The sequence below is a fragment of the Lepisosteus platostomus genome, chromosome 20, assembly GCF_059453375.1.
Source record: "Lepisosteus platostomus isolate fLepPlt1 chromosome 20, fLepPlt1.hap1, whole genome shotgun sequence".
Taxonomy (NCBI): Eukaryota; Metazoa; Chordata; class Actinopteri; order Semionotiformes; family Lepisosteidae; genus Lepisosteus; species Lepisosteus platostomus.
In genome coordinates this window covers 4,723,205-4,740,512 of record NC_142630.1, presented here as the reverse complement: position 1 = coordinate 4,740,512, position 17,308 = coordinate 4,723,205, and the positions used below count along the sequence as shown (strand labels likewise).

Sequence of the window (17,308 nt, the reverse complement as noted above, 5' to 3'; positions counted from 1 at the left end):
CTTGGTCCTGTAGTACACAGGTCTACGGGTTCATTACAACTTCATGTGGTGAATTTGACCCCTATTTCATTTTTAATTCTGCGCATAGGATTTACTTTCAGAAAATTTGCTTTATTTGCATAATTTTTCATTAATGCAGCAAAACGACCGGTTTCCACTTTCTTAAAAATTGCTGCTCCCCATAGGTTTTTTTTTTTAAAGCGCTCCTAACTGGTAATCCATTACAGATATCCAGACCCAGAGGGGTCATAATATGGTCAATTATTCTAATAAGAATGTCTTTTCAGCAGCCTCCAGGTGCTTAAACTCTACAAAGTCACTGAAGGAATAAACCTAATTGAGTAGTGTTTTAAAATCCCACAACTTACAAAGTGTTCACACTAATTTTGTTTTTTAAGAGGAGTTGTAAAAACAGACACACGACTAATTGAGAGGTAATTACAGCTCAGTTAGAATGAAAACCGGGAGTATTCCAGGAACAGGACCCTGCTCTTAAAAGACAAACACGCAGTAAATCATTTCAGTAACAACAGCCTCCCTTTAGAAACAATGTGGAGTTTAACAAGGACAATAAAAATAGAAAGGTAACTCATTTTATTTTCCATTTCCTGTATGGCTACAATGATCTTTGAAAAGGTCGATGCTTTAATGCAGACCTTGGGGCAGCAGATAAATTGACTGACTGGAAAGTATTCAGCTAAGGAGCTTCACAATCTTAAGAGCATGCCTGATGGAGACTGGGCTCCTACAGTCAAGAGTGAATGGGCTCAGATCGGAGCAGCTCGTGTAGCCAGAGGAAGAGGGCCATGAGAGGTAAAGAGAGGTAAAATACAGACACCACTTTCACCACAAAGTCATGCCCATCTAAAGCAATTCTCTCTGGGTCCTAATGGCTGTTAATGTAGCCAGAATACATGCCAGTATGCCTCCAATACCCACCTGTTGTCCCTCACTAAAACCTTTATCACTACTAGTAAAACATGCAGGCATATAATGTGTGGTACAGTGGGATACAGGCTTCTCACAGTTCTTGACTCCCGGGTTCAATTATGGGCCTGGGCTCCATCTATGAAGAGTCTGAATGTTCTCCTTAAGACCACATGGGTTTTCTCTGTGTGCTCCCCCAGACAAAAAGACAACACTAGGCTAAAAAATTGTTCTACGCCTTCAGGAAATCCACTGTACACCATGACATCTTCCACTGTGCCTTTTCCAGGCCCTGTTCAAAGGAGACAAAAATCTCTTAAACTGCACTTATGTTTTTTTAGGCAATTTTTACAAGACCCATAGTGATGAAGTGGCAAAATAAAATTCTGGGTGTATTAATACATTTTTATGCAACACATCAATGTAAAGTATAGAACAACAGGCTTAGATAGGCAGGGTAAAAAAGTCAAAAACAGTTATCTTGAAACGTAAAGAGATTGGATAGCTCCTAGAGCACTGTCTAAAGGAGTTTCATGGTAAGTGAACAAAATGCCACAATAAAATGGGAAGCAAAAATGCCTTTCACCACCCATAGCTTGCAAAACCTGAACAAGCCCTTGGAGAGAGCAGTGAATATTTTAAAATACAATGCACATCACCCAAGGCAATCAAAGTGCAACTAGGTATGATAACCAAGCTGTGTTAATAGGTCTTGAACTAATTCATTTCACAAGACAAGCCTTTTCTCCAATGTAAAAATCATTGTCCAGATTTCCAGCCTTCCAGTTCAACCAGACATGTCTGCCTGACTGGTATTCCCGAGCTTCACACTTTACTTGGGAAACGAAGGCAGGATTTCTGCCGCAACACAACGTACACAGTAAAGAAAAAGGCTTTTACCTGTCAGCTTTACAGCCAAAACAAAACATTTTAGGACAAAGGGAATTCAGTGTTAAAAGTGTAGACCAAATCAAGAGAGGTTATGCGAACAGATTAAAATGCTTTGATAACACCAACTTTCTTTAGAATAGCATGTGAAATTTTGCTTCAGATTTCTAAAATGACATTATTGCTCTGGAACCAGTCCAAAGAAGGGCAATAAGGTTAATTCCAGACCTTTAAGGACTCCCTCTTTCTGAATCTCTTTAGTGTTGAATGAAAGGAGATTGTGAGGTAACTGGATTCAAACAATTGAGATCTGCAAAGGCAACACAAAGGCCTTTTTCAAGATTACTAGCAAAACACAAACCAGGGGTCACAGGTGGAAAGGACTACCTAGGAACTGGGAAGAGGAGGCTTCTTACATTTGTGGAAATCTGGAACAAGCTACAGGAACGGATTAGCAAAACTGGTGTCTAGCCATTTCTTGCAATGGATTAACTAATTGAAAGCAAAAAAACATTAGCTAGATGAGCCCAATGGTCTCCTCACATTTGTAATCTTTTTTATGTTCTTAATTACTTCAATCACCCCCACACCCCCCCAACCCCACACCCAGAACAGAGCCTTAAAAACTGATAACCACTTCACGAGGCTCCGCTGAACACCAGATCAGTATTATAGAAAATACACAGAAATGAGTGGCACATTTCCATAAGCAGGATCACAAAGCACAGCTCTGCTAAAAATACATTCTGACGGTGCACAACTGCAACATTCCTGAGGGGCACTTCATTCAACAGCCAGAACGACGAAGATTTTCATGCATGTATCAAAATGTAAATAATCTGCCTGCGATGCTAAAAGCCTTGTTAGTAGAGCACAACTTAAACAGATTTAAGGAAAATATTTCTTCTAGTGTCCTTAATTTTTTTATACACTACAAACAGCCTTAGTTCTCCTGTATATTTTTAAATAACTTGAACTAAGAAACATCGATTCTGAAAGAGGTACAGATCTATAAAAGTCTGTCACAGAAGCCAAGCTACTCAAAATGTAAAAGTCAGGTATAGACTGGTTCTGAAAGGTGTCACTCAATCCAAGAAAATGTTACTAAAGCCTAGTTTTCTTACATGCAGGACAAGTCAAAGTAACATATTAGCTCCACTATAGATCATAGAGCCTAGGTAGCAAAGTTTAAGTTTCTTTAATGAAATGAAACCCTGGGTTTTCAAGGATACTTGCAGCTCAGGCAATCTAACTTTCCAGACTATCCTCCCTGTCACTATTACTGGAAAACTCTGGGAAGAGAAATTTGTTTACCCAACACGTCACAGACAGTCAAGCAGGCTACTGTTCCTATTGTATGAACCTGTGAAAACAGGATATGTAAATACTGTATTCCAATGAATCTGATAGTCTTGTGTGAGAAAGTCACTCTCTTCTTCACAGTGATCCCACAAAACAAATCCTCCTAAAAATCACTAAAATTTGTGTGAAAGAGAACACAAACTTTTTAATGTAAAGTATTCTTAGGTTGGAGAGGAAAAGCTCAGTTTGTGGTTAAAATACATTTCAGCTTACAATGTAGTAACAGTGCACTACCATAAAAACAGCATAAAATTAAATCAAAGAAAATGTGTATGATATTCCACTGACTGAACAAAATAATGTTCACTCCGCTCAGTTTAAAATACTTGTAGCACACACAAACCCACAAATTAAGGATACAAGAGGACTCAGTAGGTAATTGAAATTCTCTTACATTTACAGTGCTTCACCTGAAACCATTTATGCAGTGCACACACTTATCAAAAACAGTAAACTATCCTTATCCATGTTATCACTTCCACCTTTGTAACAGGGGCCATTTCAAGGACATTCACATACACATCCTTGAATTGCATCAACTCTAATTACTTTGGATATAGTGTAGAACCCATCCAACTATCCATTTTCTAACCACTTCGGTCAAGTCAGGGTGGCAGGGGAGCCGAGGCCTTTCTCAGTACGCAATGGGCACGAGGCAGTGCATACCCTAGACAGGACGCCAGTCCACTGCAGGACAGACGCAAACAAGCACATGCTCACACCAGGGCCGTCTTTCCCAGGAGCCAGTTAACCTACCAGCGTGTCTTTGACTCTGGGAGGAAACAAGAGCACCCACAGGAAAGCCATGTGAACACTAGAAGAACATGCACACTCCACACAGACAGCACCCAGGGCCCCGGCCCTGCAAGGTAGCAGAGCTAACCACTGACCCACCATGCCAGTCAGACATTGAGAGCATCTAACAATTAGAAGCTCCTTGACAGTAACTCCAGGCCATTTGCTTCCAGAGCTGTGATGCTACCTCTAATAACCTTTCTGTCACATTTAGTGTTTTTTTATTAAGGAAACACTACACCCAACAGCCCCTAAGGTGTAAAAAGGGGAAAGAACCGTCTGCGATTAATTGGTAACCATTATAATCTGTTTTATGGTCACACTTAACGCCTAGAGAATCGTCATGGAAGGAAGAGATCTGAAGCTGGCTGGCAGGATGGATTTTCATCTGAGTGCGCCTGAACATTGTGACTCCCTGACACAGTGCATTTAATCAGCCGTCCATAACCACCCCCTTTAAGCTTCAGAAATGTCCTCCAGCAGCATTCGCCTGGTAGAGAGCGGACCTCTGATCTCATAAATAACACCCCTTCACGGCCGCTATGCAGCAAATCCCCGTCTAAATTATTTTAAAAGAAGAAAAGCAAAACAAAACTCAAAATAACAGCAGCACTTAATCATTTCAGTGAAACCATGAAGGCAGATTTCAATCCTTCATCTCTCAAACGGGGCAGAGAGAAAGCCCTGTTAAATCTTACTGTGAGTATCAAAGCAATTTCAATCAATGGTTTTAAGACTCTTAAATCTTTAATTATTTTATGTTTTATACAGCATCCCATTTGCAAAGTATTTTTTTATTCTAATACCACAGGACTAAGAGTAAACTCGTTTTACTGTATTCATTTTTCAAGCTATAAAAACAAACCATTCACAATGATGATACTGCATGGTCTTTACTGGAGCGATTTGAGTGAGATCAAGGGCACAACACCTGTAATTTGAACCCTAACCAATCAGCTGCTTTTATTTTAATGCCATATTTTAGCAGTGCGGAACACCTACAGTATATTGAGATAGCTGGAAACGTGTACATAAGCTCCCAGTATATATACTGGTGACGAGTTTTTTTCCGCCAATATAAAAACAACCTACGACATGCAAAACTGAAGCACATTAGTTCAGACCCTAAAGCGTTTATTAACTTGTGCACTACAGGGTAACAGAACGCAAATTAAAGCAATGATGCATACGCGGTTTAAATTAAGCACAATGACCGATGTCTCCGTAAGAAAATAATTAAGCTTTTAGTGGTCTGTGATAGAGGACAAGAGAAAATAAAACAGTTTGGTTCAGTTAAAATATCTGAAAACATTTTTTATCCACAGAATGAAACCAAGAAAGATGATCTATTAATACAACCCAGGAGTTCTGATCACGACAAGAGTCTGAATTTAGAATAAACTGAACACCCCTGATAAAAAAGATGATTAAACACTGGCGATTGGTTTTTTAACTTGCCTTCGGTTTTACATAGCAATTCAGCCATTCATTAAGTAAACACAGCTTGTCACAACTTAAAGGACGGCATTTGGTCGACTCGCCCGGATCAGGACGTAGCGGACCCGCGCCTGTGAATTTGGAAGATTTTGCAAACAGAAATCCCCACCAGCCTAGCTGGGATGTGGCTCCTGCTGGATACGAGAACGAACTGTACGCACAGTGAAAACACGGCATTAGCGAAGCCTTTAATTACACATCATCCCAGCTTCCAGATGGCTCAACATGCCTGGTTCGACTGGGGCTTCTCGCAATGTCAAGATCAAGCCGCCCTCAAAACATCAAAGCAAAAACATCCACAGTGCATTTCAACTAAAAATAAAACAACACAGACCTTGTTCCCAGTTCCGCATCAACCCCGCAAAAGCTTAAAATTTCCAATTGTACTTACCGGACTGCTCTCTCCTTACTTTCGCCTCTGCTTTCTGTGTCAAGCGCCTACCTGCTAGCTCCTCCTGTTATTAATGCGCAAGCGCTGACACGGGCTGCATAGTTAAAGACGAAGGTGGGGACATCCCGAGCAATTGCCCGAGCGCAAGATGCGTCTTACTGCCTGTGCTATGGCATGAAGTGAATTCTGGAAGCTGATGCGCAACTGATTGTGCTGATTTAGTGTTGCAAGGAAATCAACAATCTGTTCCAATAAAAGCGTAAATTTATGCTCTTATAGTCTCTAAGTAAAACACCACTTGGGAAATAATAATTATAATAATAATTGCTTACACTTATAAAGCGCTTTTCTGGACACTCCACTCAAAGCGCTTTACAGGTAATGGGGATCCCCTCCACCACCACCAATGTGCAGCCCCACCTGGATGATGCGACAGCAGCCAGAACGCTCCCCACACGTCAGCTATCAGTGGGGAGGAGAGCAGAGTAATGTAGCCAATTCATAGAGTGATCCACCATAGCTTGAGAACTCTCTGGCCGATTTAAGTAAATGCTTTATATATATATAGATGCATTTAAATAACTTACTTCGAGCCCTGTGAGCAACAAATAATAAGTAATAAGAGTAGTAGCTGTCTTAAGGGGTGTAATTTAAAACAAAGGCGTTGGATTTAAAATCTGAACCCAGAGGAACAAAATGCATTTAAGTATAAAAATAATCCCTGCACTCATATAGTGTGTTCCTGGACTACACTCAAAACTCTGGACAGGTAACGGGGATCCCCTCCGCCACCACCAGTGTGGAGCCCCACCTGGATGATGCCACGGCAGCCAGAGTGGGCATTACGACCCACACAGATGAGCGCTCCCTTCTGGTCCCACAAAAAGCGTTTCTAACAGATATTAAAAAAAAGGATCAGTTGCTCATAGATTTGATCAAAACCCCCGTTTTAAATGACGCCATATTTACAGACCTTTGAGAATGCTTTGCCTTTATCACAGTACTTCTGCTCAACAGGCACGGTCAAATTTCTTCATAACATTCCATCCACTTTCCTACCGCTTTATCCAATTCAGGGTCGCGGGTCCCAGCATTCTCAAAACCAATCTATTGATCAGGTGTGTTACAATTGGATTAAAGGCTCGTCTTGCTCGGCGCCAGTCTGTGATACACAGTTTGTCCACAAGAGGGTCACTTCAAATTTAGAAAGGGCTGGATCTAACCCTAAAAAGAGGTACAGTACGTTATGCTAAGGGGCAAAAACATGTATTAGTAAAATCTGCTCTCCAGTTGCTATACTCACTGTTAACCTCTCAGTTGATTTAAAAAGAGCTAACGTGAGACAGAATTGTCAGTTTTGTTTGGGCAACATTCAAAACGTTGAAGAAGCCATCATGTTGTCATTTTATGTGTTTAGTGTGTAGCTGTGAACTAAGCTACAGAAAATTGTTTTGAGGAGTTTATATTTTCCTGGAAAAGTGATAACGGAATAGCTTTATTCAACTATAATTTAAACCTTACAACTAAGATCACATTACAACCAGTTAAACACTAGGCTTAAGGTAAACCGGGCCATAAAAATGACACTGAAGAGAGCATCTCAATTATTTACAGTAAATCACAGTTTATTTTACATTTTGCTACGCTTGTTCCCCAGCTCATCAGTGTCTGTAGTTTTTCAGTTATGAGTCACTCTGGCATGATATGTAAAAGTATGGGTTGTAGCAAAAACTTCAGTAGTGCAAAAAGACTTTGTGCAAAATATTGTTACTTTCAAGCTATGCTTATATTTTTCAGGGCTCAAAAACAAAATACCCATTAATAAATTCCATAGTTATTAAAATTAAAATTTATTGTTTTAAAAACTTGAGTGATGAAACAATGCAGGTTGTGCTCCTTTTGGAGTTGTATTATTAATGTGTATTGTTATTGTTCAATGTATGTATTGAAGTTGGAGATCTTTCCAGTTAAACCCCACAGATCTACAGTTCCGGGTGTTCGGTGCTCTGCTCCCTCAGTGCCTTCAGTTTTGCAGGCAGGGTTTGGGTCATGAACTTCACTCTGCCCTCCTTCAGTCTCCTGGCAGTCTTCTGCTGCAGCCCAAGGGCCAGGTACTCCTCATCCTCGCCATACTGAGGCCAGGGCTCCAGGCCCTCGCCATTGGGCGACCTGCGGGAGATTGTAAACAGTTACTGCTGCTGTTCACTTTGATCAAATCTGGACAAAGTATGATGATTCTTTGCAGTTCTAACACAGAGCTTCATACCCATTACGAGCAAAGTTAGCCCAGTAAGCCATCATCGTCCTGCACAGCTTAACTTCTTCCTCAGTCACAGTGCCTGTAGGAAAGGGATTTTATTATTTTTAACTGCTATTTACCCATTGTTTTGGCAGATGCGCTTATCTGAAGTGATTTACACTTGGAGCCATTTATACTGGGTACTTCACTAAAGCAATCTGAGTGATTTGCCTGGCTCAAGGTTACAAGACTGTTGCCACACCTTTTATGTGGACACACAAAGTTCCAGTGAGGAGTCCAAAGCTCTAAGCACAATTCCACTGGGTTTGAGTTAGTAAGAGCATCCTGATGCTTAGACTTCTGTCACATTAATATTCCCCCAAAACCGAAAACTGTCCGTTGCCTCCTGTATACACAAAATCCTGATGCTTTATAACCCATTAAAAATGATTAAAAAGACAACAGTATTTTAATATATATATATACAGTATGTATTCATATATTCACATATCTTTTTGTTAGTGATTCATTACTTCAACAGTCCCCTATAAAATACCAGCACAACAGTAAAACAAAGTAAATGTGTTTTACATCAAATTCTTCTCACCTAGGGAAAAGAAAACTTTACAGAGCTACGCAAGTATTTTCTCATCTACTACACTGCAGATTCTAAAATGATTAATTGTTATTACCTTTAATCTTAACTTCTCCATTCCAGAAACAGCCTCCAAAAACAAACCCAATTTCATCAGAGTGGTCTGCTTTTACAAAGCTGGGTCTTGTGTCTTTATACAAGCTGGGGCGATGCTGATATTCATACAGGTATACAGGCACCCCAGCTTCTACAAAAGCAGGGTAAGAGGTGGACGTCAGTGTGAAAACTGTGCGAGTAGCAGCTGATTGATAAAGCAGGTGCAGTGAGGGTTTCATCTTAGCTATAAGCGAGGTAAAACAATTCACGATTGTACATTTTCCTACTATCTATGCCAGTTTTAAAAGTCCACAGAATCTTTCAATGGATGGTGGTGTGGCAGGTTGTGTGTTTGTACAAAATATTTTCTCAGCCAATCATGGGATTTCACTTGTTTAGGAAGTGTAAGTGGTCATTCGACAGGTTTGGAGTCGATGCAGTGTCTAAATTAGAACAGAAAAGAGTTTTAATTATAGTTTGGGTCCATTATTTAGAACAAATATGCCACAAACAAAGTAGCCAATCAAACAAAGTCAACTGGACTCTAGAAGGAATAGCGAGCTAAAAACCATACAGACACAAGGAGAAGGAGCAAACTTCACAGGGACAGATACAAAAGGACATGGCATTCAAGGCATCGAGCCCAGTGTAAACAGTCGTTAGTGCAAGCGCTTAAAGTTTACACGATGCTTCATTTCTACATTGTGCCTTTGATTATTAGCATTTATAAACATTGTAAACATTTTTTACACACTAAAAAAGTCAACTTATTCCCTTTTCTACTTACAGTAGAAATTGTTGCATGATTTTGAGATAACATTGTAGGTATCTTTACTGCAGCTTTAAAGGTGAGAAAACCAGCAAACATTTAAAAAATGGCCTCTCATCAAACGTACCTTTGTGGAAATTAGCAACTTTAACAGTTGGGACAACCATGATCATATCTCCGAGAATCTCAGTGAAGGCGTTTCTAATTTCCTCAGGGTCTTCGGTCTGTCCCAGATATTCATCTGCAATGAGCTCAAGCATTTCTTGACCTGTAATCTAGAACAAAGTCTGAGTCACTGCTCTCCCAGTCTACATTGGCAGCGATCACTGATACATAATTCTAAATGCAGATGTACTGGCATGCATATTTGCTCATTTGCATGGTGAGTGCAACCACTATACTTAAACCACAATCTTCTGAAAGTTGAAATAATACGTGTAAAATTTCAACAGCTGCTGTGTTCATTCAGCTGAGTGCCTGGGGCATCAGGTTTGGCACTCATGCATCTGATATTTCCTGCAGTATATGACCATTACAATGAGAGAGCATGGGTCTGTTTTATTCACCTCTGATCGGAAGATTTTCTTCAAGATTGCCATCAGCTGCTCTTTGTCCAGGCCCTTCTCCCAGCCAGGGGGAGCCATTATCTGCATTTAACACAAGAAGTACAGTCCTACATGAAAATTGTAGCATCAACAATGATCATCATCATCGTCCATCAGACGCGTGGAGGCTAACTTGTTAATGAATGGTAAAGAAAAAGGAACAAGTCGTATGTTTTTATCATTGAGCCTTCATTCAAAGGATTCACCATTAAACCAATAGTAAAACACTTTAATAAACCTTACTGCCTACAACAGGTGGGTCCAGGAATGAGGTTAGGTAATGATTACGCAGTAAAGCAGCAGGACAATGTGACCTTGAAGAAATCTGCATGTTTTGAGATGTTTTGAGAATGGCAAAGTGTGGAAGCACATGAACAAGCAGGAAGATGATGTTTCCAAGACTGCAGTCTCGGGATAGCAGGACCTAATTCTTAGTCACAGTGCCTCTACAGCTGAGTAACCCAAGAGCTTCATACTTACGTTGGGCAACAACCAGCCTCCTTCATGATTCGTCACTCCCAGCAGGATGGGCACCTTGTGGAAGACTTTGTCTTGGAAAAGATTCTCCACTGGATGGGGCAGAAACACTCCGTCCACTGTCCCAAATATTACATTCTCCTTAATGGGAAAAGCACAATGGATGTGTAAAGTAAATTAGATAATTGTGATCTTGATTACTTTTGACTTTATCTCACTAGAGATCTACAGTACTCACCTTCATAAAAACTTTGCTTTAGACTACACTGCTCTTGTAATGCTCATTGAGGAGCAACTGAAATTGTCAACAGTGAGAAATATCTTGGTAGTACTGCAGATGAGAATGCTAACCTTTAAGGGAAAAATGACGACACATTTAATTGCTGTTAGAACCAACAGCAATTGCTCTTCTTAAGGAATCTCCACTCTTTTAATGTGTATACTACACACGATGACTTTATGCTATAGAAATTTAATTGCATCTGTCCTAACATTCACTGTGGTAGCCTGGTTTGGTAACCTTAATACATGTAATATAAACAGACTGAGCAGAATTGTGAAGGTATCAGCATAATTGGTGGACTACACCTACAGCTGTCAGACATCTATGTTAAACAAATAGTGCAGAAGGTCAGTATATTGATCACCCCTTGCACAGTGAATCTGAACATCTGTATAAACTAGCATGATTCAAATACAATAGAAATAAGATATATTTTGTTCACACAGCTATTAACTTGCTTAATTTGGACAACTTATTGTGTATTTTACATAATTTATATATCTTTCTTTCACCTCATCCAAAATGCCCAGTTGTTCACAAATTTTCAACAGTATTGCATAATGCTTTAGAGAAAACTCCCAGATGGAGGACCCAGGGAGTAGAAATTACGATAGGACCATAAAGCTCTTACTTCTCCAGGGGCTTTTAGAATCTCCTCTTCAGTCTTCTGCATCACACACTTGACAATTTGCTCAGAGTCACTGTCATCACAACCTAGTCCTTTTGCAAACACCTAAAGAACAAGTATCAGACAATCTCTCAAAAGCCCATTTGAGTTGAGCAAATTGTGTAGGGTCTGAAATTGAATGAACTGAATTCTGTCAATTCTGTGGGCATACGATGGTATGGGAATGGCCCAGAATTTGAACACTTTTGATAATGCAAAGTGTCTCACACCTGAAGTGTCTCAAAGTGTCTCACACCTGAAGTCAACAGCACTAAGTCCTTCACTTCAAGGGAATCTCCTACTAATAATTACTGTACATAGAGAAGAGTGAGTACAACATACAGCTCATTGACACCCTTCTATAGATTTCTAACTACGCAAAATGGTTAAAACCCTTCCTTTACGGACATGCAGGAAGGACTAACAAAATCGGTGAGGAGGGGTGTTCAGTACCTTCGTACCAGGAAGAGGATTCGAAGTGAAAAACATGGGTAACAGTGCCACTCCACTTTGAGGGATTGCTCTGTGAAAGAGCCCTGATGTCAAGGGAGACAAAATCTGACACACAAAGAGTGTTGAAAATCGCTTGAGAAATTAGTGCATCATTAGCAGTAAACAGCAGCATTAAACCCACAGTCTGTTTGCACAGCATTTCTCATGGTGAATTGATTTCAATTGCTATACAAGGGTTTATCTTCCACATTAGACATATAAATGTTTATCATGAATCAATAAAGGAAAAACACAGCACTGTATTTAGAAGCAGATTCAGACATTCCATGCTCTTATATACTGTATCTAGTCAGTTTTCCGAGGATATGTCCTTTCTATCTCATGGAAAAACACCCTTTCAGATACTGTATTAATGACATTAGTAATGTTAGAATGATAAAGAATATTCTTTTACATTCCACAGTGAATAATTAAAATTCAGAATATTAATTAGCAGCAAACTAAGACATTTGTCTCCAATTTACTGCAAAACACTAATTCAATGAGATTGAACCCAAAGAAAGAAGCAAAAAATTAAAAAGGCTCAGATGTGACAGAAGTTAAAATATGTTGTTTATACTAATTTCATAATATATTAATTTATTTTTCAAATTGATTAATTAGCCACACTGTACTGGTGCTGACACGCCCCTTTAAGCCCCATGGTTGCAATTGCAATCAATTTGAGGTTCACTCATTTTTAGTCGGTAAGAGAACAACTGAGTTACGTACAAGTGTGGAAACACTGATCCCCCCAGCAGATTCTCCAAACAGAGTAACAGACCCTGGATCTCCTCCAAAACTCTTTATATTCTCTTGAACCCATTGAAGGGCGGCGATCTGGTCTAAGAAACCCCAGTTCCCTTTGGCATGTTCATCACCTGTGCTAAAAAGAAATAATGTCAATTATTAATGGAGTTTGTTTTTTAAAAAACATCAGATTTGTATGGCGTCAACTCAAAATTATATCCATTCCCGTATCCAGGTCTGTCCTCTGTATTTTTGTTTCATGTCTGATGTCATTGGATAGCATGGTGGCGTGGCCTCACAGCTTGAGTCCTGGTTTTGATTAAGGCCTGGGAAACCTTCTGTGTGGAGCCAGCCAAGCCAGCCTTGGGGGTTTGCTCTTCTTACCTTAAGAACCCAAGAGGTCCGAGACGATACTGGATCACAACCACCAGCACGTCCTCGTAAGCAGCCAGCACTGAGCCGTCGTACAGGGAGGCAGCCCCAAACCTGAGGCCGCCCCCGTGAATCCAGACCATGACCTGAAGAAGGAAGAGCACAGAGCCTCAGCAGAGCAATCAGGCCCCCGTGGCCACCAGCTGCACACAAACTGCTCAGAAAAAAAAACCTTTACTCTTTGAGCTTTATTTAGAAAAACCGAAACCTGGTTTAACAGCAATATGATTCTGGTACGCCACAGTCCATATTTTAGACAGCAAACTATATTTACAACCAAAGAAGGCTCCACAGCCAAAACATTGTGTTTTCTTTCTTCTCTTTTCAGCATGGAATAAACCTATGACTTGTACTATATTTACTAACTTAACCCCTCCGCTAAAATATGATAAAGAGATTAATTCATTGCTTACAGGTAACTTGGCCTCTTCAGAGGGCTTTGCTGGAGTGTGTATGTTGAGATACAGACAATCCTCCGAAATGCCAAGCACAGGGAAATCTATGAAGATTTCTTTTAATCCTGTTTTTATATTCTCCACATCTTGAATACACCTATAATCACAAAAAAGTCAATTTAGTCCAGTTTAATGCTGATGTTTTGTATTTCTCATAAATTTAGCAACAAAAAAAAACATTTAGTCAGGTCTGAACTGTACAATATACTGATGAAGAATTTATGCTGATGAAGAATTTATGCTGTTAACACATAAATCAAGCTCTATTGCCTTAGTAATTTCCTAATGCCATCTTGAGGTCAAATTCATTGTTTTGGCAGTTTACATTTTGCAGTAATTTGAGTTCAGACAAAAATGGTGTAAACACAGCATTGCGAATATGGGTATTATTTGTAAAAGACGTCTCAAAATGATCCACATACCCTGCATTGTTAAAGGTCAAATTTTAAAACATTTATTTAATCCAGTGCAGTAGAAAGATAATTGAAGGTTATTTTAATTATTGTTACTGATTTGAGTAGTTTAGTTTTGATTTGAATGTACAAAGATTTGAACAGGATATAGATTCTTAGAGGAACTAGGACACCGATTCAGGGAAGACTGAGCAAACCTTAAGCGATAGGCCTGCTATATAGAACATAATGCACTCTAGTTCCATGGCCTTCCAATTTAACAGCACAAAAATTAAACAGCAAACTTATTCTGGGCCTGCACATATGGCACATACTGTAAACTTAAACTTGAAAACTGGTATTTCAGCAAAGAAAACCAATGCTACTAATGCATATTTTCACCTGCTCCCTTGGCAACTTCAAGAAATGATTCTGAACCGTAAAGGCTGCAAAATGAATGGGACTATGTTTGTAACAAGGGAGTGGTAACTGATAAGATAAGTACTTTAGATTATCTTAAAGTAGGTACAGGTTCACTGTTTCTAATCATCACTAAAACTGCAATTGCTGCAACTGTAGCTGCAGTCATAAAAAGTTCTCAAAAGCTCCTCCTCTTCTAGTTCTCGTAATTTACCCAGTCTAACTGTTACTGTTCACCATTTAACCGTTACTTCTTACCCAGTTTCACAACTGCAGCCTATTATGCAAGAGCCCAAGAAGTGTGATTTGTTGGCAATGAAGACTGGCACTTCCTCTCTGAATGCCAGGGGCAGGGAACCTAAAATGAACCTGTCCTAAAGACCACAGCAAAAGATGCTGTGTGTTTGTGGGCTTACACTCCACAAGCTTTCTGATGGTTTCCCTGACAGAGGGACATTGCACTGTGAGCTGCATCAGAGCACTCGTTCCAGACAGGTCTTTCTGCCCGGCCTCACGTCCACCTCTGCTCCATGGAGAGGGGGACCAAAAGGATGAATGTCATTCAGGTGGGTCAGAGGCAAAACCAAAGCAGCTTTAGAGAGGTGGAGAAATGGATCAGCGGACTTCCATCCCACCTGACAGAATTGGAAGGCTGTAAATGTAGTCTGCACCTTCTAAGCCTACATGAAGGTGTAGAGATAAATGATCCTGTTAACTTCATACAGAATTTCCTGATGAAGTAGCTATCCTTGCACCTCTTTAGCCCACAAGTTTGACTGCATTCATTTACTGGAATTGTTTCGGCAGATATGAGTACAGCCTCATGCTGGTGTGGAGACTGTGTCAGTCCTGACAGGTGTGTTTATAGTTTATGGAACTTATCAGCTTTTTACCCTCTCTTCCTTTTTGTTTCTGCTTTCTTTGTGTGAGCTTCACCCTTTTGTGTTGTTCTACTGTTCTTTATTGCTATGGTCGGGAAACAAATGATATGGGTTGTGTACAGCAATCTTCAGTTGCTCTTCCAATTGTCTACTGCAGGCAAAGCTTTGACACGTATAAACATCGGGGGTTTCGATCTGGGTTTCGGCATTTGTCATCTGTCTCTCTTTTAAATCATGGATGTTTGGAAATTATTTTAGCTATGAAATACAAATGGAAAGGAAGTGTCCTACCTTAGCAATCAAGGCGAATAGGGGAATAAATGGAAAATGCTCGTGTTTATAGTAAAAAACAACAACTAAAATATTATTTCTGAATTGCATTGTGATGTTACAACATATACACTCATGCAGAACATCTGAGTATGATTAAATGACACCTGAGGACCTTGCTTTTCTCAGGGAAGGGTGGTGACGTTACCGCACAGGTAAGCCAGCTTGCACAACCTGCAATGTCGTTACAATATTAATACTTATTTACATTTGCGTCTTGCTCCGTTACGTAGGGATCGATACTTATTTCTGCCTCGTTCCCACCTGCTTAGGTTTTTACCGATTTACTTTTAACACAAAGTACTCTACCAATGAAGAAGCTATAACAGTGCTGTACTGTATTCTATTCTCTTCGCAGGACAGCTGTAAATAAGATATTGGCTGCAGGCACGACAAGAATGAAGGGTTTTGCTTTGGTAAAGCAATTAAAATGGTCTTACATAGAGGGCTGTTTGGTTGCATCTCTCAGTCCTTCCCATGGCTCTGGAGGCTGTGGTGCCGACAGCCTTAAAGCCCCAACAGGTGGTTTTGCAAAAGGAATCCCCAGGTATCCGTGAACAACTTTGTCTGTGCCCTTCACCCTGGAGTACGTCCCTTTCAGACTCCCGTATCGGGTGGACACGACCGGACCTGAAAACATATCAATAAAAAAAGATTTTAACAGACTATTTGTCATTCCACCTGGAAAAAAATATCTTCTCGATCACATGCACGTTCCCTTGCCTCCAGATTCAGCCGAAGACGTCCACAGAAAAGCGAAAGTCAGACAAACGCGAAACAGCGCTTTTCTCATTGTGCCTGTTGCCCCCCAGCACATTTCAATACGGAAATAAAATAAAGACTTTGAGCACAGCAGTACGAGAGTTGGATAAGAAACTGTCGTGGAGTGTCCACCCCGTATTTCGTAATCATGAAGCTCTCACCAGTGTCTAGGCAAGCTGGTGTAAAGAGAGGGAGGGATCTGATCGGAATGGTTCTCTATACTAGTGGTTCGCCGCCCTGGTCCCACCTAGAGCAATCCTGCTTTCTAAAGTTTGTTCCAGCTGAAGACCTGATCACTTTGGTTTTAATCTCTGATTCTTTTATTTCGGCAGTTATGAAACTTGCCAAGACCAACAAACAGCTTTTGGGGAATCAACAGTACACATGGAAACTAAAGCTAAATGATTTTGAAAAGGAGGCTCAGTCTGCTCACTTCTTTGAAGCTGATACCCTGGCTTCTTTCAGAAACTACTGAATGATATTCTCACGTAAGCAGCTACTGGAAACCGAACGAGTTAGAACAATTTGCCATCTGGGCAGATTCAGAATCAGTTATTACTGAGAATGTAATAACAAAAACCTAAAGCCACTACTGCTTTTGGTGAATCTAAAAGCCTGTAAAACACATTTAGGATATCAAACATCCATCCAGCCATGTTCAAGCACCGAGGGCCAGAAGCAGAACACAACTCTTTATCCCAGACACCTCTCCTCCCCACCAGAGCAAATTCTCCAGAGCAGAATGCGAGAGTGTGTGACCCATTTCGGTGTGCAGCAGGGCACGCTGTTGACAGAGCAGCTGG

General features: G+C 40.3%; 2 protein-coding genes across 5 annotated transcripts in view; both read right to left on the bottom strand.

Annotated features, from left to right (window-relative positions):
• Positions 1-6,007, bottom strand: part of kiaa0513 (KIAA0513 ortholog) — a 44,207-nt gene extending 38,200 nt beyond the window's left edge. For 3 of the 4 annotated variants that reach the window (XM_088614017.1, XM_088614014.1, XM_088614018.1), the window contains exon 1: positions 5,861-6,007. The gene's annotated coding sequence lies outside the window, so the exon portion shown is untranslated. Of the gene's footprint in view, positions 1-5,803 lie in introns of all 4 variants that reach the window. The other variant, XM_088614016.1, reaches the window with a different exon arrangement.
• A 1,684-nt stretch (positions 6,008-7,691) lies between these two features.
• Positions 7,692-16,654, bottom strand: ces3 (carboxylesterase 3). The gene is made up of 13 exons (XM_088614010.1): positions 16,467-16,654; positions 16,184-16,373; positions 13,679-13,817; positions 13,218-13,351; positions 12,816-12,969; positions 12,045-12,149; positions 11,556-11,657; positions 10,645-10,782; positions 10,126-10,206; positions 9,687-9,834; positions 8,792-8,941; positions 8,127-8,199; positions 7,692-8,029 (listed from the first exon to the last, which is right to left on the bottom strand). Exons 1-13 carry the CDS (start codon positions 16,558-16,560, stop codon positions 7,843-7,845), a joined length of 1,695 nt encoding a protein of 564 aa, XP_088470136.1. The 5' UTR covers positions 16,561-16,654; the 3' UTR covers positions 7,692-7,842.
• Between the last annotated feature and the right edge of the window lie 654 nt (positions 16,655-17,308).

Bases quoted from the DNA above. Each gene is read 5' to 3' on its own strand.
- ces3 (XM_088614010.1), bottom strand. From the start codon at position 16,560: ATGTGCTGGGGGGCAACAGGCACAATGAGAAAAGCGCTGTTTCGCGTT. The intron at 13,818-16,183 runs GTAAGACCATTT...TTGTGATTATAG, and splicing joins GCAACCAAACAGCCCTCTAT to GTGTATTCAAGATGTGGAGA. The intron at 8,030-8,126 runs GTATGAAGCTCT...AATCTCCCGCAG, and splicing joins GCTAACTTTGCTCGTAATGG to GTCGCCCAATGGCGAGGGCC.